Here is a 21,123-nt window from a genome sequence, read left to right as displayed (position 1 = left end):
GTATAGCTGTTCAGGAAACTAATGGAGCTCGCTGGATGTTGATGTTAATAGGCAGGAGGCCATCACAATACATACCCACATTGGCAACATGGCAACGAAGAAAGTAGAAAGTTATGTCAACAAAGATGTTGTTTCTTTTCTCATTTTTTTTTAAATACGAATTAGTATATGACTGTGATGGATATTAAAGTAGAAATTAAGAAAGAACTCGAGGAATATGATAGATTTAGTAGTGCAGAAGTACAATATATGCAGAGTGAATTATCCACAGAAGTAGATATAATAGAAGATGTTAAAGAGGAAACACAAGATGATTCAGGTAAATTAAATATAAGAAATAGGATGGTAAATATAGACAACATACTTTTTCTAGTTGCAGTTTTGCATAAGTTTTAATTTTATTGTCTTTTGTATGTGAAATTTTTTGGACTTAATGTCAAAACTTTGATGGATTTACTGTGTTGGTGTCTACTGATATTGATAAATTTTTGACCAGGCAAAAAATTTGTAAAATAAACCATTTGTAGTCCATTCACTCAGTTTAGGAATATTTTAAGAGATTCATTGTAGGAGATATAATAATAATATAATATATTAGCACTTCAACTTCAATCCAAGTAGACTCATGGCTTGGTTTACAATTTTCCTCCATCCTTGTTTTTCCTTTGCTTTTGCTTTCCAATTGCTTGTAATTGAGGTAACTCAGGTAGTGGTGGTTGATCCAAGTATTTTTGTGGATCAGGTCAAACTGATATGCGTAAACAAAAATACCTGTTCCAAATACCTGTTAAAAAATACTGGTTTGGAAATCAGTTTGTTATCATTCGTTTAATAGACATGTAAGCATAACCATATCATTATTTGTATTTTATTAGATTTTTTTATAGTTATTAAAATGACTGTTTGACTACAAATACTTAAATTACTGTTATTCAGAGATTGCATAAAAAATGGCAATAGTATCTTGTCTACTTCACGCCAATTGCCATCTGTTGATATTTCTCTAAAGCTTTGTAAGCGTATGCACGAGTATACAAGTAAGTATACAAGAGAAAAATGAGGACAAATGCAATGAAACAATTAAATTGTTATGTATTTTTTATGTATATTTGTCGAATAGTCCACTGATCGACAAGCTTATGCAATTTCCTGATTAATATGAATAACAACAAATGAAAACGCATAATATGATTATAATAAATTTTAGAAGTACTACATGAACACGTAAAAATAAATATTTGCAAATAAAATTTTATATATTTTAATGATAATTTTTGACAATGGTGGTTTTATAGATATGGATGAATGAATTTGGCAACGTCAACTTGTTTGTAGCATGTAGAATAACTAGAAAATTATTCGTGTTGCTTAGAAATTAATTTATGTTTCGAAATCTTAGTATGTCTATTATACATTAGTCTTTTTGTTCAAATTTGCCATAAAACGATCTTTATACAATTCAATTTAGAATATTTATTTGGTAAATGCCGTCTATCATATTACATTCAGCTAAGATAAATTTAAACTTCATCCGGGTGCATACACCTACAAAAATAATTTATAAGTTATTTTACCACGTTCAGTAACAAAAAAAAACCAAGTACATATTTCACCTAGCGCGAGTTCTCTTAAAAATATATACCGAGGTACCGAGTACATTATATACATAAATCTATTATCCACATCGATCAAATCCAAGTCCTGCATCACTTCCAACATCCAAGTATGAGTACTGAGTACATTCGTAAATGTAGGTACGCGTCCGAGACATCCGAGTCCGAGTACTGTTTTATCATCCACCCGTACAGCTGAGTCTGTTAAATAGATATCGAATATAAGTATTGATACTGATACCGATCCCGTTCAAGTCCAAGTCCAGCCAAAGCGAGTACAATGTACGCGTACGCGTACTCGTTTATATTGGTGTTAGGGATCAGTTCCACAAGTATAAATAAAATACCTGTTCCAAAGTAACTGGTACGGGATCAGGTCACCATCCCTAAACTCAGGTCATCTTTAATTTTATGACTCCATCTGGTCATAGACCTTCCTTTTTTCTTTTTACCACCTATTGTAGTGCTTAACAAGATTTTTGGCATTCTTTGGAAATGTCAGCAATTATTTAATAAGCCGGAACGCCTCAAAAATGCCCAATTTTCTTTGCTATAAACTAGTACAAGTCTACAAATAATTAAAAAAATCAGAAAAAATAACAAAAAAAGTATTGTGAGCCAAAAAAAAATTACATAAAAAGCAAATAAAAGTATATATACATGTCTTAATAAAAAAACCTTAACTAAAACACATTAAATACCACTGTTTTTTACTGTTAAATTATGAAAAAATGTGTAAAATTGTTTAAAATAATCAAGATTTTTAATGTTTCAAAACAATATGGCGGCCATGGGCAAGAAGTTAATTTTCATGTACATTTGACATTGTTGTCAGTCTTAACATTTAAAATACCTAAAAATTTAATGAAAATTACTTATTTAACTCTAAAGTCTTGTAAGGAATTGCTATAAGGTATAGCATAGGATTATTTACATTAAAATTTTAGTGTGACAAATAATATAATTCGTTGGGGATGAAATAATACCCAGAGTGCTCACTCTAAAGTCATTTAGTGTATATAGTATTACAATATTGTAATACATAGTTTATAATTATGTAGTTAAAATTTTAGTTTAACGGATACTATAATTCGTTGGGTGATAGTCATTTATTTTTTGACTTAGGTTAATATAAGTATATTAATTTTTATATCTTATCACAAGTTAACCATTTTCACTTTATTTTGTTTAAATAATAGTATCTAAACTTACAAGTTATTATACCTATATCTAGGTATCTAGATAACTTTATTATTTGGTAAAGATTACCTTTATTATTATTTTGATGATCATAACATATAACGAGTTTAGTGATGAGAAAAATTTCTCAAGGTACTTTCGAAATTTTTCTACTGGGTGGTGAAAGTGTGTAGCGTTATAACTGCTACATTGCCTGCTTTCTTTCTTATGTTAATATATTTCGTTAATTCTATTCTCCAATTTCCATATCTTCTGTCATAATTCATATTCTTCTATATCCTCCATTGTATCTCTTATTTTTCTATATATTTTCTCAGATATAGATTGTATCAGAATTATGTCGTTACTTAATTGATTCATTATTCTCTTTTCATTTTTACTGGTATTTGGTATAAAAACCAGTTGGCGTCCAAATCTATCTTCTTTATATATATATATATATTTCAGTATCTACCTTTCCTATTTTCTTAATAATCATCATTTTTATCTTTTACTCAAGTTTCTAAAGAATGAATTTTATTTTCATCTCTATTTCTGTTACTTTGGAACGAGAGGTGCCATCTTTATTCTCTGTATTGCATTGTTGGATAACTGTCTGTGAAAGACTCCTTTTTGTTGACATTTCCCCCTTCCTGTTCGATACAAAAGTCGATATAGTGGCTTCTATTTCTAAAAATGTGGATTTTCTTCATGACTTCTGTAAAAGTACAATAACCAATTGTTATGTCGTCTCCTGATTAGGAGTCAACCTCCGGGATACATTTCTCAGGTGCGGGTCAAATTCTATTAACATCCAGAAGACCAACCGGCCTGAGAATAGCACTATCATTCCGATAGGAGAGTTGACTCCGGGGCAAGAAAATCCACAGCTAACAACATGGCTTGCTAACAACCATAGCAGAAAAGACCAGGATAAAACCTAGGATTTGGTGACAAACATTTTTCTTTACTATAATGTAACACTGTAGCAAGAAGTCGAATAATTTTTATTTAAATTCAATATCATATTTAAACATGTATTTTTCTGTCATTTTTTTTTAATATTTTAATAAACATGTGTTAATTTTACTGTGTATTGTTTCTTCTTTTTACTTGTTTGCGTGTGTTGCTCCAGAGTAGGCCATATTCACGTCCTGAGTGAGCTAGCCAGGGAGTGTTTCGTGTAACATCTAATGTAGCAATTTTGCAATTGATACATTAGGGGTTATGACGTTAAAAATTGGTCCCAACGGGAAACGATTTGTCGCTCCAACTTTGTTAGTGATGTTAGTCAGGTTGTAGCAGCAAACTAAGGTTTGCGGTTACAAGTTGACAACAGCAGCTCAACGTTGGGATGTTACAAATTGAGCCTCGAAGGGTTACAAATTGGCACCCAATGAATATTCGTTGGCACGTCATAGATTGACGTCCAATGAATGTTCGTTGGAACGTTACAACCTTAATAAACAGGTAGATAAAATCTTAATAACCGGATGGATATAATGATGCGGCAGCTGTAAAGAATGCATGCATTCTCTCCTTCTTATCAGGAAATCTTTTGAAGTAGAATTCTGCAAGGTAACCTACAAAATGGTCTTGCCTTAGTCCAAACTTGGGAATGGTGGACCGAACTTCCCTCCAGAGTCTCTCTTTGTTGTTGGTATGTGTACCTGTCTCAGGATCGACAAATCGCTTGGAATGATTGACTGTTTGGTGAATAAATCCTTCTTGGCTCAAACAATTGTATGATTTCCAACAATCACTATAAATTGTTGTGCCAGGAAGAACCCATTCTTTAATTATCCCAAGGAAAGTATCGGCATCCCTTGATTCCGCAGGTATTAAAAAACAATTCTTGGAATTCCGTTCAAATCCACCAAAAACCCACTGTCCAACCACACGGCGACCTCTATTGTACTTTCTCTTGCCGAATTTCGCTTCATCAACCTCAATAACGGTCGAAGGGCCCCCTATTTTGATATAGTGTTTCATCATGTAATCCAGAAAAACTTCTCTGCAAAACGAGTACCAATCAACCATCGTCTTGGAAGAAATCTCGAACTTGTCATTTACGAATTCTTGCCTAGGCGGCTTTAAATGTAATAAAGTTGCCACGAACATAAATATTTTCTCTACCGGCAATTTACTTGCTTCCAAAAAGTCCCTTTCTTTGCCGATAGACTAAATCCACACTTTTTGTGTGTGTTTTTTTTTTGTCTTTGGACAAGTTTATTACATTTAAACCTACCTTCAGCGTTAATTCGTAACTCGTTGCCGCAACGACACACCATTTTGTCTTTAATAACACCGTGTTTGATCATAATATCTAGGACACTACCTTTGTTCAAACACAATGTGAAACTTTCCGTAAATCTTAATTGACACCCACCACACTCCATTTTGTCTTCCTTTCGTAACGAACACGAACAAACAAGAAATGAGTTGAAAATGCCACACGTATTTCCCTCCAATATTTTAAACACAATTGCCAAATTTAGATGTTTGCAAATCTAAAGTACACTTTAATGCAAAATGTATCCGTATTTTCATATGAAATTATCTTTTATCGTCTAGACGGCAACGCAACTATATAAAAAGTTTCATTCATTCGATTAAGGTCGGGTATTTTCGTTTTGATATTGCACGTTATAAAAAATATACGTTCACAGAAAATTCCTAGATTGACACCTAACCGTTAAAAGTCTGTCTGTAAAGTTTATTATTAAAAATGTAAACCAATAAACCAAATCTAACCTAACCCTGTTAAAAAAGCAGTAATAAGAATAATATTTGTAATAGTTATTTAACCAACAAGTGTATTAATAAGGGCGATTAACAATTGAGATGTTTTAACGCGTTCGCTTCGCTCACGCGTTTATGTTCGAGATTGTTAATCGCCATTTTAATTCACGAGTTCGTTACAAAATTTTTCCGTCGACCGTACTTTTCAGAAATAAAGATATCTTAGTTTAAATATTTATTTGCTTAACGATAAACAACAATTTTTTCAGCTTTCATTAACTCTATTCAAAGTTTCCTTAGTGGTAGTTTTATTATAGTAAACATTAATATTCGAAATGGTGCAATTACTGAAATTAAAGGAAGATATTGATAAATGATTATCTGCTGTATAGCATTTTGACAAATTTATATTTAAGTCTTTTTGGACCTCTGTAAATTCTGTGATAGAAGTTAAATTCTGGTGGAGTTAACTTAAACTCTTCCAGCATAACTAATAAACCAAGTATAAAACTTATACCCAGAATAAATCAGGTATAGGCAAAATCACTACCAATAAACATGGAATAACTTAGATATAGGTTATACTTGGTATAAGAATTTATTCCAGGATTATACCGACCCGCACCCTTGTTTAAGTCTGGTATAACCTATTTTATGAATGTCAAAGTCATCAGTGACAAGAATATATTATTTTTTGTATTGTTTTGTGATTGTGAGTAGCAATATATAAAAAAAATGTGTTTAAGAGGTGTTGCGGCTGTCGAGGAAGTTGATAATTTAATTCACCTGATGGAAAATGCACGAAAAAGAAAAACTTTTAAAGAAAGTATAAATCCCTTTTCAAAATACACCGATAGAGAATTTAGAATAAAATATCGGTTTTCTAAAGATGGTGTAAGGTTTTTAGAAAACTTAATAGGTGATTCACTTATTGTGGACACGCGAGGAGGCGGTTTATCCTCTACTGTACAGCTACTCACCGCTTTACGATATTGGGGTCGCAATGAAGTGAGTATATATATGAATTGTTTTATCTAGATTATGTACATACAACTGCTGTACTAAATAACTGTTAACACAAAAGTTTTCTTGATTTTTGTAGATTCAAGATGATGCAGCAGATATTCATGGCTTAACCCAGCAGTCTATCACTAATGTATGTCGTCGAGTCGCAAGAGCGATATTGGAGAAAAGATTTGATTATATCAAAATGCCTTCTCTTCGTGAAGAATTAATTTTAATGCAACAGTTTGAACAAATAGCTGGTTTTAAAAAAGTAATTGGTACTATAGACTGTACTCATATCAGAATACCTAAAATACAAGGGCCAAGTGGACAGTATTATATAAATAGGAAAGGATATAGTTCCTTAAATGTTCAGGTGAGTTGTTATACATTTTTTTGTAATATAGGTATGTGGTTTAATAAGTTTTGTTTTAGGTGGTTAGTGACAATCATTTAAAAATAAGAAATATTGTTGCTCATTGGAGAGGAAGTACACATGACTCCCGCATTTTTAATGAAAGTACATTAAAACAACGGTTTGAGGGAGGAGAATTTCATGGGTTGTTATTGGGAGACTCTGGTTATGCTTGTTCCCCTTATTTATTTACACCAGTTTTAAATCCTTCCAACCGTCAGGAGGAACGATACAATTATGCACACATCAGAACACGTAATACTGTTGAAAGATGTTTTGGTGTTTGGAAAAACCGATTTAGGTGTTTACTGAGTGGATTCAGAACATCCTTAGATAATACAAAAATGTATATTGTAGCTTTGGCAGTATTACATAATATTGCAATTTATTTAAATGAGGAACCTTTTCCTGATGATGGTGATGTGCAATATCCACCTCAACCACTAATAGCACCAGTAATGCATAATAATATACAAAGGGGTGCTGCATCAAGATCTGTATTTATAGAACAAAATTTTTGAGGAAAATAAAACTATATGTCATCATTTATATTTATATATTTTCTTCCTTTTTCTTTTTTAAAATATCCTCTTGCAACTTTAAAATTTTCATAGTTTGAGCATGTTGCTCACACATGTGCTTTACACGTAGCTTATGCTCTTTCATTAATCGTTTGTTCTCCTGGACCCTAAAATAGTGCATATCTTCATATGAGGCCTTAGAAAAATTAAAAGTATTCGTGGATGTCTGAAACAAAATTTAAAAAAATGTTATATGATGATAATTATTCTTTTTATATAATCATACCAATGTTTTCTTTGTAGCTCGCTTAGGTGTTGGTATTGATTTACTCATTCTAGTTTCTTCAATGTCATGATGTTGTATCTGTAACAAAATGTTAGAATTAGTTTTTTGTACACTTTTATTTATATGTTCATTCTGATTGTAAGAAAATATACTAATGAAAAAAATGTTTCTTTATTTTTTATTACATTCTATAAAATATCTTACGCCAAATGAAGTACTAGGATAATTTAAAACTTCTTGTTCAATGTTCTGGGCCACTGCAGATTCCTAAAAAGATAAAAGTATGTTTATATATATATATATATATATATATATATATATATATATATATATATATATATATATATATGCATATACATGCAGATGCTGTATGCTTCAAATATAAATATAGTTTTAGAAAACTACATTTTGTTTATATTATGTTATTAATTCAGCAATTTTTGATTCTTATAAAACAACAATAAGTAAATATTTGTTTCTTTGTAGATTAATTGCAGTTAATTGTTAGAAATTTTTTGGCAATTGCCCTTTGATACATTAGGGGACAGATTTGGCAATCGTCAATTCAGCAGTTGCCAGATTGCAACAGATGTTTGCAATTAACCTCAAAAGAGACAAATATTTACTCGTTATTGTTTCATATAAAATTAAAATTGCAAAATTCATAAAATAGTATAATCAAAATGTACTTTTTAAAAGCTTTCTCTCTTTGTATTTGAGCATACAACATATGCATTATAAAAACATCCCAACATTGCCAAACCGAAATATTTCATTTCATGGTTGACATTTATGGTTGGGTGGTAAACTCAATAATATATACACACATATATATATATATATATATATATATATATATATATATATATATATATATATATATATATATATATATATATATATATATATATATATATATATATATATATATATAGTTTACTCTGATTATAAGAAAATATACTAATGAAAAAATGGAATTTTTATTTATTTATTACATTCTATAAAACATCTTACCACAAATGAAGTACTAGGATAATTTATATCTTCTACTTCAATTTTCTGGGCCACTGCAGATTCCTAAAAAGATAGAAGTATGTTATATATATATATATATATATATATATATATATATATATATATATATATATATATATATATATATATATATATATATATATATATATATATATATATATATATATATAATTCATTCTGATTTTAAGAAAATGTACTAATGAAAAAATTTTTTTTTATTACATTCCATAAAATATCTTACCCCAAATGAAGTACTACAATAATTTAAAACTTCTACTTCAATGTTCTGGGCCACTACAGATTCCTAAAAAGATAAATATATATATTCAAGTAAAATAAATAAGAAAATACTAGATTCAATATTGTACCTTTACACCATCACTGTCAAATTCATTATGATCCACTTCTAATTCAAGGGGAATCATTTTTGCTATCTCCAATACCTCAGGAGGAGGAGATGGTGGTTTAGGACCACCTCCAGTTTTATTCAACTCTCTTCTCAACTGGGACATTTGCTTCTTGCAATTTATTTTGGCCAACTTCCACTGGTTCATTAACTGTTTCTTGTCCCTTGTTCTAACATTGGCAGCATTAAACCTTAAAATAAGTTGAATACTCAGTATCAAATTATTTAAATACATAAAAAAATGTTTTAACCAACCATATAAATTTGTTAAATAAATGGTTTGAAATAAAAAAGGTTTTGATGAAGTATATAATTTTAAGTAAACACTTACCTCTCCGTTATTTGTAGCCATGCATTTAATTTTGATTTGTTTGTGTTGGTGCTAAGGTCTTTATTTTCTATTGTGTTTAAATAATCTCTTAAGTTGCTTACTTTTTCTTCACTTTCCCAGTTAACGCAACGTTCTCTTTTATTTGAAGCCATTTTATGCTTTTTTTCAATTTTAAAATAATCAAACTCAACCTACAAGATGTAAGATAACCAGAATATAAAAAATAAAAATATATTTGGTGTCAGTTGTCACGTTGTCAGTTTCGAAAAATCAAAATTGACATTATTTCAGTCAATATGTTGTTGTTCTATGTATTTGTGCAAAAGATTGCGACATTGACAAACTATTATTTCGGAATAAAGTGGGAATACTTATAACGAGTTTATACCGAGTTTATTTGTAACAAATTATTTTAGAATTATATTTACCTTATACTTAGGATAACTATTCTAGGTATAAATACGGAATAACCTTAGAATAGGAGTGTTTTATTAGTAAGAGTGTAAGTCAATATCCATCCTTTGATTTTTCAAATACACAGAATTTTAAACAATATAGTAAATAATGACATACAATGACAGATAGTACTAACAGCGGCTACTTCATTTTAAATTAATTTTTTAGTTTGAATATAAATAGGTATATGTTTGGTTGCCTACACCACAGGTCACTGCCAATCACAGAGCGTTTAATTAATTTATGCAAGCAATGTATGTTGTGTTGCCTATAATAAAATCGTTCATTAATAGAAAATCATTCATTAATAGGGGTCATTAATCGATGATTTTGAGGGTGTTAAAATTGATCATAAATGGACGGTCGGAAATATAATTAAAAATCAAAGTTTTTATTTTTTATAAGAAAACATGATAATAAACGTAAAGTAACCTAACCAAATCTAACCTGACCCTTGTAAAAAACTTTAATTTTCAGTTAAAAGAAAGTAATAATAAAATGTTATTTTAATGTCAAATTTGAAGGTAAATTTTTATTTTTCATTAGAAAACATAATTTTGAATAATTATGGCAACACTGGTTAAAGTTACCCTTCTTGACCATAAGAAACAGTTGTCATTCCTGTCATTTCTTGTTGTTTCATGGTAAATAATAGCGGTGGCTTTTAAAAATCGGGCATATTTTAAATGGAAATTATATAAAAAACAACGTTTTGCACCAAATAAAAATCATTGCACAATCATTAGTAAGCGAAGCACAATTCATTGATATAAATTTCATCTCTGTAAACATCGTTCCAGCTTATTACACTAGTACCGAAATGTCGTTTTTGGAAAAGCTTTCAGAGTACAATTATATATATTAAATATGGATACTGGAATGGAGAGAATAAAACACATCTTTACTTGGGCAACACAGAATGACAACTCCTTTATGGTTCTGTCAAGATAGCCAACCTGATTTACATAGTATTTGGGGATCGATAGCCAACATTTATTTATTTATATACGGCATCCATTTACTTACAATTTTTACAAAGTTACATCTTAAAAACAATAAATTATTAAAATAACAAACACCTCAGAATAATACAAACATATAAGAATTATACAGATGTACAACAAACTTATTGTAAGATACTTTTTAGTTGTTTTTTAAACAAACTAATTTTGGAGTCAAAAATATCCATTTGTCTTGGTAGGCTATTAGCACTCCGGACCAATCGTGTAGTTGGTTCATTGATACCATAATTAGTGTGGTGAAATGGCACTGAAAAGATTTCTGATTGTCTGTTGCTTCTACTAGGAACTTTAAGACTAACAAGCGATAAGAGTTGAGGACAATCTATAAAAGCATTGATAACTTTGTGTAAGAAACATAAATCTAACAATTTGCTCCTTGAGTCAAGTGTTGGTAAGTTAAGACTATCTCTTACCCACTGATAGTCGTATTCCTCTCTCCTGTATCCACTCTTATAGGCTGCTACCCTCAAAAATTTATTCTGGACTCTTTCAATCTGTTGAATGTAACAGTGGTATGATGGGGACCATACAACTGATCCAAACTCCAGGATGGGTCTAAGGACAAAGACAGGTCCACTGATGTGCGTTAGATAAATCCCAGCACTTTCATCGCTCTATTTGTTACTTGGTTGATGTGGCTTGAAAATGACAGTTTGGTGTCTAACCAGATTCCCAAATCTAATACTTCATTTTTCGAGGCTAATGGCAAGTTATTTATGTACTAAATAAATTCAATTGGATTTCTTTGCCTTGAGAATGACATTTGTTTATATTGAGTGACATTTTGTTTAAAGTGCTCCAATCATAAAATGATTTAAGATCTTCCTGTAATATAGCAGCATCATTCCAGGATTGAATTTTTCTAAACAGTTTTATATCGTCAGCAAACATAAGAACACTACAATTTTTGATTTGTTGTACTAAATCAACCAGAAACAAACAAAACAAAACAGGGCCACAATGGGAGCCTTGTGCGGCCACTAACAAATTCTGTAATCCACTGAAGAAGGGGATCCAAAATACCCAACGCTCTTAGTTTTTTGTAAGAGAACCCCATGGTTTACCCGATCAAATGCTTTGGAAAAGTCAGTATAGATTGAGTCAACCTGGAATCCATCTTCAAAGCTGTTATATATATGATTGACATACAAAACTAGGTTGGCATATATTGACCTCTCTCTTATAAAGCCAAATTGTTCAGGGTCAAAAATGACTATATACTGACCATTTTGAATCCAAATCACACCATATTTATATCATTTTTAATGTTCACGAATATTCTTGAAAGAAAATATATTCGAATCCTTCTATTTCATAGACATTACAATGTTCGCGAAGATTCTACTGCGAACAAAGGTTAAATTCTTTCTATTGACGTCTTATTTTATATTTCTAGATAATTCTTTTTTATTCTATCTAGAAAACTACTATTCTAACTAAAATTCTATCGAGAAGTTTATGGAAATTTAGGCTTTTCAGATCAGAATATAAACTTATATATAAATTAAATCTTAAATTAATAAATAACCCTATTTTTTAATCCATAGTCATTTATAAAAGTTCTTATGACTAAATTCACTTCATTGTATACTTGGTTGCCTATAAAGATGGCTCACTCAAACATATTTACAATATTATATTTATTAAAATAACCAAATACATTGCAAAATAAAAACTTTTTAAACTTATTATTATGTTAATTTCTTAAGAATGCCCTCATATAAATACTTTTTATACTATTCTCTAGTATATAACTTATAAATAAATTATTTCTTTAAACACTACCTTTGTTTCTCCTATATTTAATATTATCTCATATATATATATATATATATATATATATATATATATATATATATATATATATATATATATATATATATATATCTATATATCGAGAAAAGGAGTACGACCGTCAATCCAAAATAAACTAAGGTACACTCGAAGAGTGGTGGGTTTTTCGGTCAAAGTGGAGAAATAAAAGACAAAGAAGGTGGCTACTTCATCTATTTATTGAAGACGTTTCGCTTTCTGCTCAGAAAGCATCATCAGTTCATCTAAAGAACAATATGAAACCAAACATCCATAGAGAAGTTACAATAAAAGTGTGTTACCTTACAAAGACATGTAGCAGTCAATGATGTTAAAAATTTGAAAAAGCTTACGAAACTGGTCATTTAGAGTAAAGTTGTATAAATCCATTAATTGAAACTTGGTATAGTTTGCAATTTAACAAAATTAGCACAGCAAAAGAACATGTGATAAACATACATGTATATAAAAAAGTTATTATAAAAACTTAAGTAAAAAAACATTAAGGTTTATTTTAAAGTGTAAAAAACTAGAAAGATAGAAAGCACTTCCAACCATTTATTTAATCAATTAGATTTTAAATTTAACTTTAGGTAACATTATAAGTTATTTAGATTAATATAGTATAAAGATAAAATGAAGTTACCAATCTTAAGCTTACTGAGTCTCGCCGATAAATGAATTTACAGGTTTAAGGCTGTTTTATCGGTGCATCAAAACCTAGGGACAGTGTTTTCTCTGTTATTTACTGACAAAATGTCTCGAAATTTGGACACGTTATTCGAAATTATGTTGCCTTTAAACTGATGGTTTTACTTTTTTTATTTTTTTGAAACTTCTGTTGAAAAATTGGAATATACTGTTTAACGTTCTATTATAACCAAACTTTTTACGCCCATCACTCGAAAGAGTTTTTTTTTTCTGTAATCGTTGATTTTTGTTTCACCTTTCTGTGTCCAGTAATAATCGAGAAAAGCGTGTTCCAAATTTAAAGAAAATTGCTAAAAAATACTGAAATCTAATAGTGAAACGTGTTACTCATCATTGGGCTTAGTTTCATCGTTATCGCCTTCGTGACGTCAAATCTCATGAACGTACGGTCAGTTAGTTCGTGTTAAAACTAATTTGAATGGAGAATAATGTATTTGTTGTCATTAAACTACCCGTCGGCCGGCGGCACTGAGTAAAGATGGTCTCGCGTAAGCAGTGTGGAAAAGTAAGTGATACGCCCATTTCAAATCGCAGTTGGCTTGAACTGCTAAAACAGCCTTAACACCCACGCACACAACGTGAATAGAGATGGCCTTGAGGTCAAAATGACAAGAACAGCAAGGCAAACTACCAACCTCTATATAATAGGGCGGTACTGATGAACTGATGATGCTTTCTGAGCAGAAAGCGAAACGTCTTCAATAAATAGATGAAGTAGCCACCTTCTTTGTCTTTTATTTCTCCACTTTGACCGAAAAACCCACCACTCTTCGAGTGTACCTTAGTTTATATCTATCTATATATATATATATATATATATATATATATATATATATATATATATATATATATATATATAGTAACAATCTTCTTCTTCTAATGCCGTCTCCACTAATGAAGGTTGGCTATAACCATTGCAAATTTGTCTCTCTCTTCTGCTTTTCTTAAGAGCGTCTGTTAACCCGGTCCAGTCGCGAATTTTTTTCAGCCAGGATATTTGTCGTCTACCATGACCCCCTTTTCCTTCGATTTTACCCTTCATAATCAGCTGCAACCACTCGTACTTATCATTTCTAAGTATGTGGCCCAAATATGCTGTCTTTCGCCTTTTAATGGTGGTCAAAAGTTCTCTGTATGTTCCCATTTCTGTGCAACACCATTTCGTTTGTAATATGATCGGTCCATGGTATCTTTAAAATTCTCCTAAAAAGCCATATCTCAAAAGATATATATATATATATATATATATATATATATATATATATATATATATATATATATATATATATATATATATATATATATATATATATATATATATAGACGTTTTCCGAGTCCATGAGAGCAGCCCAAAATCGCAAGAGATGGAGAGAATTGACAGCCCGCATTGTAGGAAATCACGATCCTCAGCAATGAGGAAACGACAAGAGATTATATATATATATATATATATATATATATATATATTTCCTTTAGACTTATGTGTTTTTATTCCGGCTGTTGAGTTTCTGCACACATTTTTCCTCACAGCAAAATAAAACAAATTTTTATAGTTCGTTTTATATTTTAGGTTTTTCCCAAATCAGCATTAAAATGGAAACTATAAAAACATCACCTAAAGATTCATACCACAAACAACAACAAATAAGTCAACATGCTGAAGAAACCATATTAAACAAAAGTGTAAAACTTGAGATTCGACAAAAATTTTACAAATGTGAAATTTGTCTTAGGCAGTTTTCTCAGAAAAGCAATTTGACAACGCATAAAAAAATTCATACTGGGGAAAAACATTATAAGTGTAAAATTTGCTTTAAGACATTTACTACCGCAGATAACTTAAAATTGCATTTGCGAACACATACTGGGGAAAAACCTTATAAGTGTGAAATTTGTCTCAGGCAGTTTTCTCAGCAAAGCAATCTGACAACCCATAAAAAAATGCATACTGATGAAAAACGTTATAAGAGTAAAATTTGCTTTAAGACATTTACTACCGCACATAACTTAAAATTGCATTTGCCAACACATACTGGGGAAAAACCTTACAAGTGTGAAATTTGCTTTAAACAATTTGTTGTTGCTGAGAATTTAAAAAGGCATTTGCGTACACATACCGGGGAAAAACCTTATAAGTGTGAAATTTGTCTCAGGCAGTTTTCTCAGCAAAGCAATTTAACAACGCATAAAAAAATGCATACTGATGAAAAACGTTATAAGTGTAAAATTTGCTTTAAGACATTTACTACCGCACATAACTTAAAATTGCATTTGCCAACACATACTGGGGAAAAACCTTACAAGTGTGAAATTTGCTTTAAACAATTTGCTGTTGCTGAGAATTTAAAAAGGCATTTGCGTACACATACTGGGGAAAAACCTTATAAGTGTGAAATTTGTCTCAGGCAGTTTTCTCAGCAAAGCAATCTGACAACCCATAAAAAAATGCATACTGATGAAAAACGTTATAAGAGTAAAATTTGCTTTAAGACATTTACTACCGCACATAACTTAAAATTGCATTTGCCAACACATACTGGGGAAAAACCTTACAAGTGTGAAATTTGCTTTAAACAATTTGCTGTTGCTGAGAATTTAAAAAGGCATTTGCGTACACATACCGGGGAAAAACCTTATAAGTGTGAAATTTGTCTCAGGCAGTTTTCTCAGCAAAGCAATTTAACAACGCATAAAAAAATTCATACTGGGGAAAAACATTATAAGTGTAAAATTTGCTTTAAGACATTTACTACCGCAGATAACTTAAAATTGCATTTGCGAACACATACTGGGGAAAAACCTTATAAGTGTGAAATTTGTCTCTGGCAGTTTTCTCAGCAAAGCAATCTGACAACCCATAAAAAAATGCATACTGATGAAAAACGTTATAAGTGTAAAATTTGCTTTAAGACATTTACTACCGCACATAACTTAAAATTGCATTTGCCAACACATACTGGGGAAAAACCTTACAAGTGTGAAATTTGCTTTAAACAATTTGCTGTTGCTGAGAATTTAAAAAGGCATTTGCGTACACATACCGGGGAAAAACCTTATAAGTGTGAAATTTGTCTCAGGCAGTTTTCTTTGCATAGCAATTTAACAACGCATAAAAAAATGCATACTGATGAAAAACGTTATAAGTGTAAAATTTGCTTTAAGACATTTACTACCGCGCATAACTTAAAATTGCATTTGCCAACACATACTGGGGAAAAACCTTACAAGTGTGAAATTTGCTTTAAACAATTTGCTGTTGCTGAGAATTTAAAAAGGCATTTGCGTACACATACTGGGGAAAAACCTTATAAGTGCGAAATTTGTCTCAGGCAGTTTTCTCAGCAAAGCAATTTAACGAACCATAAAAAAAATCATACTGAGGAAAAACGTTCATAAGTGTATAATTTGCTTTAAGACGTTTACTACCGCAGATAACTTAAAAATGGATTTGCGAACACATACTGGGGAAAAACCTTACAAGTGTGGAATTTGCTTTAAAACATTTGCTAGTGACAATAATTTGAAAAGCCATTTTCGAAGGCATATCGGGGAAAGCCTATAATCGGGGATAATTTGCTTTAAGATAACTGGTGTACAAGCCTTCAATTAACGCACACACTTTTGGATAACACGCATTGTCTCGGAACTTTGCGAAATAATCGCAAGGGTAATCCAGCTGAAGTAATAAATAAAACACTTAAAAAAGGTGAACTAATTGCCAGAGAAAATGAAAGAGGAATATGTGAATAGGAATATTGATTATAATTCAGGTAAAAACTCCATCGATTTATCCAATCAGATGTCGAGTTACAGTACGGTGCTGCGACGAACTGTCCATTGTTACAAAAAAATAGCTATAGAAATTTTATTAGGTACTTTAACTGTTAATGCCTATTTCATCTACAAGGAGTCCGAACAGACCAACATATCCCTAAATGATTTTCGATATGCAGTTATTAGTAAAAGTAACCCTCAATGCTCACGTATTTATAAAATTAGACTGTAAGGCACGGGAAAATAGACGGTACTGCAAGGGATGTTACATGACAAAACGGGATGGACGGATAGATAAAAATAAAGCGAAGAATGTAATAACGTACTGTGCCCAGTGCGAAAATTGTCCTAGGTTCTGTCTGGAATGTTTCAATTTATCTCACAAAACTCATTAATTTTTTTGAAATAAACGTATGTACATGTACATGCCTATATGTAATAGATATGTATTTCTATAGCTTATTTGTTTAATACATTTTTTTATCAATTGAAGGTATTCTTATTTCTATACTTAATGAAAGACCTCAAGATAGTTTTTACACCAGATTTTTCTAATCGAAATTGCTACACACAACCTGGTTCAACAGTCTATATTTCAGAGCCATAGCGGACACATTCCTGTTCAAACCACATAAAATGGTGTCCTCGCGGCCGGGTAAGGACGATGAAAAATTTAAAGTTAAGAGTCCACCGTGGCCCAGGCGGCGAATTTTAAATCGTACATCCGTGTTCGCCGTGGCGCTTAACCTGTTAAAAAATCTACCCCTGGCAACAAATCACCAAGTAGTGCTGGAAATAGTAACATTCAAAATTGTGCAGATGTCAATTCTACATCGTAGAGCCAAAAATATTATTGTATATATATATAATGTACCTGAAAAACATTCCAGTGAATCTAACATCTGTGTTGAACATGATGGAAATGAGGTCTAAGGAATTCTCAATAACATAAGTGTAACGAACAGTACCTTTAAGCTTTTCGTCTTGCTCATCTAACAAATAAATCAAGACCAAAGTAGCATTTACTGATTCAGCCCTAATTATCATATATTTAAAACATAGTAAAGATTTAATGGGTTCTAATTTGCACATTGGAGATGATTCCCAGCCTCTGACAGTTGGGCAAAATTTAAACAATACATCAAAAAATTAATTTCTAAATTTACTAGATAGTTGGGACTGCGACAAGCGAACTGAGTATAAGAATATTCTATAGACTTATGTGTTTTTATTCCTGTTGTTGAGTTTCTGCACACATTTTTTCTTACAGCAAAAAAAAACAAATTTTTATAGTTCGTTTTATATTTTAGGTTTTCCCCAAATCAGCAATAAAATGGAAACTAAAAAAACATCACCTAAACATTCATACCACAAACAACAACAAATAGGTCAACAGGCTGAAGAAACTATATTAAACAAAAGTGTAAAACTTGAGATTCAAGAAAAATTTTACAAATGTGAAATCTGTCTTCGGCAGTTTTCTCAGAAAAGCAATTTGACAACGCATAAAAAATTACATACTGGGGAAGCACGTTACAAGTGTGAAATTTGCTTTAAGCAATTTGCTGCTGCGGATAATTTAAAAAAGCATTTGCGTACACATACTGGGGAAAAGCCTTATAAGTGTGAAATTTGTCTTAAGCTGTTTTCTCAGCAAGGTCATTTGAGAAGTCATATGCGAACACATACTGGGGAAAAACCCTACAAGTGTGAAATTTGTCTTCGGCAGTTTTCTGAGAAAAGCAATTTCACAACGCATAACAAATTACATACTGGGGAAGCACGTTACAAGTGTGAAATTTGCTTTAAGGCTCATACTAGACCAGATAATTTGAAAATACATTTGCGAACACATACTGGAGAAAAACCTTATAAGTGTGGAATTTGCTTTAAAACATTTGCTAGTGGCAATAATTTGAAAAGCCATTTTCGAAGACATACTGGGGAAAAACCTTATAAGTGTGAAATTTGTCTCAGGCAGTTTTCTCGGCAAAGCAGTTTGTCAACGCATAAAAAAATTCATACTGAGGAAAAACGTTTTAAGTGTAAAATTTGCTTTAAGACATTCACCACCGCAGACAACTTAAAAATTCATTTGCGAACACATACTGGTGAAAAACCTTACAAGTGTAAAATTTGTCTTTGGCAGTTTTCTCAGAAAAGCAATTTCACAACGCATAAAAAATTACATACTGGGGAAGCACGTTACAAGTGTGAAATTTGCTTTAAGCAATTTGCTGTTGCTGATAATTTAAAAAGGCATTTGCGTGCACATACTGGGGAAAAACCTTACACTTGTGAAATTTGTCTTAAGCTGTTTTCTCAGCAAGGTCATTTGAGAAGTCATATGCGAACACATACTGGGGAAAAACCCTACAAGTGTGAAATTTGTCTTCGGCAGTTTTCTCGGAAAAGCAATTTCACAACGCATAACAAATTACATACTGGGGAAGCACGTTACAAGTGTGAAATTTGCTTTAAGCAATTTGCTGTTGCTGATAATTTAAAAAGGCATTTGCGTACACATACTGGGGAAAAACCTTATAAGTGTGAAATTTGTCTCAGGCAGTTTTCTCAGCAAAGCAATTTGACAAACCATAAAAAAAATCATACTGAGGAAAAACGTTCATAAGTGTATAATTTGCTTTAAGATAACTGGTGTACAAGCCTTCAATTAACGCACATACTTTTGGATAACACGCATTGTCTCGGAACTTTGCGAAATAATCGCAAGGGTAATCCAGCTGAAGTAATAAATAAAAGACTTAAAAAAGGTGAACTAATTGCCAGAGAAAATGAAAGAGGAATATGTGAATAGGAATATTGATTATAATTCAGGTAAAAACTCCATCGATTTATCCAATCAGATGTCGAGTTACAGTACGGTGCTGCGACGAACTGTCCATTGTTACAAAAAAATAGCTATAGAAATTTTATTAGGTACTTTAACTGTTAATGCCTATTTCATCTACAAGGAGTCCGAACAGACCAACATATCCCTAAATGATTTTCTATATGCAGTTATTGAAGAATGTTAAAATTTGAAAGCGGCCAGTTTTATGAACGTACACGTCGTGCAAAAGTAACCCTCAATGCTCACGTATTTACAAAATTAGATTGTAAGGCACGGGAAAATAGACGGTACTGCAAGGGATGCTACACGAGAAAACAGAAAGAAAGAGAGAAAACACAAAACTAATTAATGTTTTTGAAATAAATGTATGTACTGTACATACCTACATATATGTAATAGATATGTATTTCTATAGCTTATTTGTTTAATACATTTTTTTATCAATTGAAGGTATTCTTATTTCTATACTTAATGAAAGACCTCAAGATAGTTTTTACACCAGATTTTTCTAATCGAAATTGCTACACAGAACCTGGTTCAACAGTATATTTCAGAGCCATAGCGGACACATTCCTATGCTAAAACCACACAAAATGGTGTCCTCGCGGCCGGGTAAGGACGATGAAAAATTTAAAGTTAAGAGTTCACCGTGGCCCAGGCGGCGAATTTTAAATCGTACATCCGTGTTCGCCGTGGCGCTTAACCTGTTAAAAAATCTACCCCTGGCAACAAATCACCAAGTAGTGCTGGAAATGGTAACATTCAAAATTGTGCAGATGTCAATTCTACATCGTAGAGCCAAAAATATTATTGTATATATATATAATGTACCTGAAAAACATTCCAGTGAATCTAACATCTGTGTTGAACATGATGGAAATGAGGTCTAAGGAATTCTCAATAACATAAGTGTAACGAACAGTACCTTTAAGCTTTTCGTCTTGCTCATCTAACAAATAAA

General features: G+C 31.3%; 2 protein-coding genes across 4 annotated transcripts; one reads left to right on the top strand and one right to left on the bottom strand.

Annotated features, from left to right (window-relative positions):
• The first annotated feature begins 81 nt into the window (after positions 1-81).
• Positions 82-20,741, top strand: LOC140449501 (uncharacterized). Of its 2 annotated transcripts, none has more exons than XM_072542691.1 (2): positions 82-319; positions 18,619-20,741. In XM_072542691.1, the coding sequence occupies exons 1-2, from the start codon at positions 169-171 to the stop codon at positions 19,938-19,940; spliced, it is 1,473 nt and encodes a 490-aa protein (XP_072398792.1). In that variant the 5' UTR covers positions 82-168; the 3' UTR covers positions 19,941-20,741. The 2 variants fall into 2 exon arrangements, with proteins under 2 accessions (XP_072398792.1, XP_072398791.1); XM_072542690.1 differs by lacking the exon at positions 18,619-20,741 and adding an exon at positions 15,105-17,896.
• On the bottom strand, positions 7,012-9,723 carry LOC140449504 (uncharacterized). Of its 2 annotated transcripts, XM_072542698.1 has the most exons (7): positions 9,534-9,723; positions 9,165-9,393; positions 9,038-9,100; positions 8,776-8,838; positions 7,966-8,028; positions 7,762-7,839; positions 7,019-7,701 (listed from the first exon to the last, which is right to left on the bottom strand). In XM_072542698.1, the coding sequence occupies exons 1-7, from the start codon at positions 9,683-9,685 to the stop codon at positions 7,507-7,509; spliced, it is 843 nt and encodes a 280-aa protein (XP_072398799.1). In that variant the 5' UTR covers positions 9,686-9,723; the 3' UTR covers positions 7,019-7,506. The 2 variants fall into 2 exon arrangements, with proteins under 2 accessions (XP_072398800.1, XP_072398799.1); XM_072542699.1 differs by lacking the exon at positions 7,966-8,028 and having other exon boundaries at positions 7,012-7,701.
• Positions 20,742-21,123: the final 382 nt, after the last annotated feature.

The sequence above is a fragment of the Diabrotica undecimpunctata genome, chromosome 9 (assembly GCF_040954645.1).
Source record: "Diabrotica undecimpunctata isolate CICGRU chromosome 9, icDiaUnde3, whole genome shotgun sequence".
NCBI classification, from domain to species: Eukaryota; Metazoa; Arthropoda; class Insecta; order Coleoptera; family Chrysomelidae; genus Diabrotica; species Diabrotica undecimpunctata.
The sequence above is the reverse complement of the archived record's forward strand: the minus strand, read 5'-3'. Positions and strand labels throughout refer to the sequence as shown.